The 4,845-nt window shown below is 54.8% G+C and overlaps 1 protein-coding gene across 2 annotated transcripts; it reads left to right on the top strand.

Annotated features, from left to right (window-relative positions):
• The first annotated feature begins 1,904 nt into the window (after positions 1–1,904).
• Positions 1,905–3,105, top strand: PYCARD (PYD and CARD domain containing). 2 transcript variants are annotated; one of them, XM_008062059.2, is made up of 3 exons: positions 1,905–2,199; positions 2,447–2,503; positions 2,812–3,105. In XM_008062059.2, the coding sequence occupies exons 1-3, from the start codon at positions 1,929–1,931 to the stop codon at positions 3,060–3,062; spliced, it is 579 nt and encodes a 192-aa protein (XP_008060250.1). In that variant the 5' UTR covers positions 1,905–1,928; the 3' UTR covers positions 3,063–3,105. The 2 variants fall into 2 exon arrangements, with proteins under 2 accessions (XP_008060250.1, XP_008060251.1); XM_008062060.2 differs by lacking the exon at positions 2,447–2,503.
• The last annotated feature ends 1,740 nt before the right edge of the window (positions 3,106–4,845 follow it).

Here is a 4,845-nt window from a genome sequence, read left to right as displayed (position 1 = left end):
GAGCGGCCACTGCACTCCAGTCTGGGTGACAGAGTGAGACTCCAACTCAAAAAAAAAAAAAGAAAGAAATTGTCCGAGTGCAGTAGCAAGCACCTGTAGTTCAAGCTGCTTGGAAGGTTGAGGCCAAAGGATTGCCAGAGCACAGCAGGTCAACACTGGGGTGACCATGAGCATGCCACAGCACTCCAGTCTGGGCGACAGAGTGAGACTCCAACTCAAAAAAAAATAAATAAATAAAATAAATAAATCCTGCTTTCTAAAAAGAAAAAGAAGCCGGGCTCGGTGGCTCAGCCTGTAATCCCAGCGCTTTGGGAGGCTGAGGTGAGTGGATTGCCTGAGCCCGCGGGTTCGAGACCCACCTGGGCAACTTGGCTAGACCTCATCTCTACAACAAATCAAAAAACTTAGCCAGGTGTGGTAGCGTGCGCCTGCAGTTTCAGCTACTTGGAAGGCTGAGATGGAAGGAACACCAGAGCCCAGCAGGTCGAGGCAGCAGTGGCCAGGAGCAGCCACTGCACTCCAGTCAGGGTAACAGAGTGAGACTCCAACTCAAAAATAAATAAATAAATAAAAATAAATGAAAAGAAAAAAAGGCTTCAAATCCATGGTCTTTCATCTCCTGGAAACTGCCCCTCTGGGAGGTTTGTATGTAGGGCACACCTTCCAGTTATCGGTGTCCTCCCTTGAGCCACAAGGTCCTTTCATTCATTATTCATTCCAGAAATACCGATTGAACACTTACTATATGTCAAGTACTGTCCTAGATCCGGAGGATAGAGACAGTCATGATTTACAGACTGGTGGGGAAGAGCATTGGTCACACTTACTATGAGAGCTCAGATGAGTAGCAGGTGTTATGAACTAGTCTGGGAAGGACTCCAAGCTTGGTCTCCCAGTCATGTTTAACTTGAGACCTAAAGTCTCAAGCATTTGCCAGACAAAAGGGAAGAGATCTCAAGGCTGAGGAAACAGCGTGTGCAAAGACTTGGAGTAGCAAAGTAGACACGTTAGGGAAACTGAGAGGCCATTGTGGTTGGAGCTTGGAGGTGGAGGGAAAGCAGGGTGTGGTGCAGGGAGACCCACAGGGGCCAGACCAGCAGACCTTCCCAGCCACACTAAGAACAAAGCAAGGATTCTGGGCACAGTATGGGCTCCAATGTCACCCACGCCACATTTTACTTTTCACCTGCTCTTCTGGGCCAAGCCCTCCCCCCCGCCCCGACCCATAGTGGCTGGTTCTCCCCCCACAACTTTCCCTCTAGCTGAGAATTTTCTCAGCCAGTGGCTGTTGTCATCACTTCCCATCAGCTCCTGGGATCAAATTCTGGCTCCCCTAGAAAGCACCTGGCAAGGTTTCAGGAGCCATCGGATAGCCCCCGTGATGTTGCAATATTTACTCGTAGCTGAGTGTTAATTATTCCCATTTTACAGATAATAAAACTGAGGCTCAGAGACAGAAAGCACAGTTACTTTCTATCCCTTTTTACACCTCACTTCTCCCCAGTATGCGGAATCTGGGAGGTTTCGCGGTTCTCGCTGCCGTGATCCTAAGATTCGATGGCATGTGAGACAAAATCCCAAGGCTCAAAGAAATACGGAGATTTCAGGGTTCTAGAATTCCCAGATTTCAAGCCTCGGTGCTCCAACAAACACAGTGAGGGCGAGCCCGGGTTCGGGTCTGTGCCAGCTGGCGCCATCCGTGAGCCCCGCTCCGCTCTGTCTCTCGGGCCCCGCCTCGCAGACCGGCCGGAGGATGCGATCCTGGCGTCCCGAAGGCCTGGGCGCCGAGTCTGCGATGGGCGGGAACCGAGAGGCTGGGCGGGGAGTCGGGGGAAGGCCGGGAGTCCCGCCCCAGAGCAGACTTCCTGAGCTGCAGCGGGGTGAGAGGCGCGGCGGCGGCGGCGGCGGCGGCGGGGGATCCCGGAGCCATGGGGTGCGCGCGCGACGCCATCCTGGAGGCGCTGGAGGGCCTGACTGCCGACGAGCTCAAGAAGTTCAAGCTCAAGCTGCAGTCGGTGCAACTGCGCGAGGGCTACGGGCGTATCCCGCGGGGGGCGCTGCTGCCCATGGACGCCGTGGACCTCACCGACAAGCTCGTCAGCTTCTACCTGGAGGGGTACGGCGCCGAGCTCACCGCGGCCGTGCTGCGCGGCATGGGCATGCAGGAGATGGCGACGCAGCTGGAGACCGCGTCCAAGGGTGAGCTCGCCCTAGTGGCCCCTCGCTTTCCGCGACGTTTTCCCCTCCTCGGAACACCCACGTTTGTCCCCCGGACCCTTCCGCTTTCTGTTCCTCTTGTCCTCTTTAAAAAAAAAAAAGACTCTACTGGGAAAGGCAGCTTCCCGCGCTTGGCCCTGAACTTGGCACCCCGACCAAGGGGACCCCCGGCTTCAGAGAGACTGGAGATGCCTGAGAAGGAATGGGGACACGACTCATTTCCCCGCAGGCCCTGAAGCCGCACCTGCCGGGATCCAGGCCCCTCCTCAGATGGCAGTCCAGCCAGGTGAGGCCTCCACACCCGACCTTGCCCGCTGCCCCTCCCCAGCCCCGCCCTGCCACGGCCCTGCACAGCCTGTTGCCCCACGGCTGAACAAGGCTGGGCAACCCTACTCACCCACCCACTCACACTCCTCCTTGGGAGCCTGATTGGGGCTCGGGAGACGAAGTTACACTCCTCCCACCACCGTATCTGGGGTCCAGGGCCCTAGCCCCTAGGTTTGTAGAGGAATCTCTGGACAGCAGTGTTCAGGAGGGACAGGTCCCGCACTCACGTGGGAGCTGGCTCGTGCTCTCCTCCCCTCCCCCCCCCAGGACCGCACTTTGTGGACCGGCACCGGGCTGCTCTCATCGCCCGGGTTACGGATGTGGACGGAGTGCTCGACGCCCTTTACGGGACGGTGCTGACCGAGGACCAGTACCAGGCAGTGCGGGCGGAGGCCACCAATCCCATGAAGATGAGGAGGCTCTTCAGCTTCGCTCCAGCCTGGAACCTAGCCTGCAAGAACTTGCTCCTCCAGGCCCTGAGGAACACCCAGCCCTACCTGGTGGCAGACCTGGAGTAGAGCGGAGGGTCTGCCCCAGTAACAGCACGCAACCCTTGGCCATCCCCCTCCCTCAGCCGAATTTTTTTAAGCACAATATAAAAAAAGCCAGCTTGTACTTGTGTGTTTTTCCTGCTTCCAGCCTGAAAGCACGTGCGGAGCTGAGTTGTTTCCAACGCCTACACAGGCTGCAGAGATGCTCCGGCTTCACTGCTCACAGGGCCTGGGGCTCTCAACTGCTCCCTTCACTCTTCCTGCTGAATCATCACCATGCCTTCCTCATTCACCATTTGGTGACTCCTCCAGTCCTACCCCAAAGGGTCTAAAGGCCAAAGAGGCATGTACAGAGGGGCCTGGAACTGGGAGGGACAGACTAGTCTACAGCTTCTCTACCTTTCACCTTGTCCAGCAGGAGAAAAAAGCAAAATGAGAGCATTTGCAGGGGGAGAGACATCAGAGCATTACCTAAACATAGGACAGAAGAGCACAAGTCCCCAAGTAGAAGGCTAGAGTTCCTTCTGGCTCCGGCAGGCTTAAATGCTGCCTCTGCCCCACCCCAGCCCTTGGAGGGGGGTCAAGGCTACACTTTGCCCTCAAAACATGCTAACCACAAATGCAAATTTTCAGGAAATGAGTTGTGGTGACTGTTTCTTTTTTGGTGCAACTTTTGCCTACAAAGGGAAATAAGTATTTCTCTCCAAGAAACAGCATTTCAGGGGTCTTTCCAGAGGCTGTTTAGGGAACCAGGACCCTACGGGTATACCCTGAGAACACTTTGCACCCAACCCTTTCTGGCCTTGAAGGAGGAGGGAAGATTTTGCCAAGTAACAGACAGATACCAAGGAGGCCCAGTATCTTATCCTTAGGAATCACCCACCACTTTCCAACTTCACTCACCCCACCAAGGCTTACCTCTAATAATTATCTGCCACAGGCCTCTAACCTGGTCCAACCTACCTCTAATCTAAATCCATGGGTTAAGTTTTGTGGGATTTTTTTCGAGACAAGGCCTCACTGACACTCAGACTTGAGTCAGTGGCAAAATCATAGCTCACCACAGCCTTGAACTCATGAGCTCAAGCAATCCTCCCACCTCAGCCTCCCCAGTAGCTGGGACTACAAGCATAAGCCCCCACAACTGGCAGACTCTCACTTTTCACAGCAAGATACCGAAACTCCATCCCAGGCCTTAATTCCATCCAGCCGGGTGTGGTTGCTCACAACTGTAATCCTAGCACTTTGAGAGGCAGAGGTGAGTGGACTGCCTGAGCCCGGGAGTTCAAGACCAGCCTGGGCAATGTGGCAAGACCTCGTCTCTACAATAAATCAAAAAAATAGCCAGGCGTGGGGGCGCACACCCATGGTTCCAGCTACTTGGAACGTTGAGGCGGAAGGATGGCCTGAGCCCAGCAGGTCGAGGCTGCAGTGGCCATGAGTGCACCACTACACTCTGGCCTGGGTGACAGACTTCAACTCAAAAAAAAAAAAAAACTCCACCCTATCTCTCCTCCCATTGCCTTCTCTTCACATACCTCACTATTCCACCAACACTGTTTGCCCACACCCAGTGCCCCAGCACATGCTAGTCCCTTATCTTTGGACACCTTGAAATCCTCTACCCATAAGTGTGCCTTCCTCTGGGCTCCAGCAGCAGTTTCCAATGTATATGTGGCAGTGCAAACCATTGTCATGGTCTACTTTCACACAGGACTCCCCCATTAGACTGAGCCCCATTAAAAAAGAAACATCAGCCGGGCTCGGTGGCTCAGCCTTTAATCCCGTGCCTTTGGGAGGCTGAGGTAAG

Source organism: Carlito syrichta, unplaced genomic scaffold (genome assembly GCF_000164805.1).
Source record: "Carlito syrichta isolate Samal-C Ts95f unplaced genomic scaffold, Tarsius_syrichta-2.0.1 Scaffold305649, whole genome shotgun sequence".
Lineage (NCBI taxonomy): Eukaryota > Metazoa > Chordata > Mammalia > Primates > Tarsiidae > Carlito > Carlito syrichta.
Note: the sequence above shows the minus strand (reverse complement) of the source record. Positions and strands in the feature narration are given on the sequence as shown.

Coding starts and splice junctions, on each gene's coding strand:
- PYCARD (XM_008062059.2), top strand. CDS start 1,929: ATGGGGTGCGCGCGCGACGCCATCCTGGAGGCGCTGGAGGGCCTGACT. Junction 2,200..2,446: donor GCTGGAGACCGCGTCCAAGG/GTGAGCTCGCCC, acceptor ATTTCCCCGCAG/GCCCTGAAGCCGCACCTGCC. Junction 2,504..2,811: donor TCAGATGGCAGTCCAGCCAG/GTGAGGCCTCCA, acceptor TCCCCCCCCCAG/GACCGCACTTTGTGGACCGG.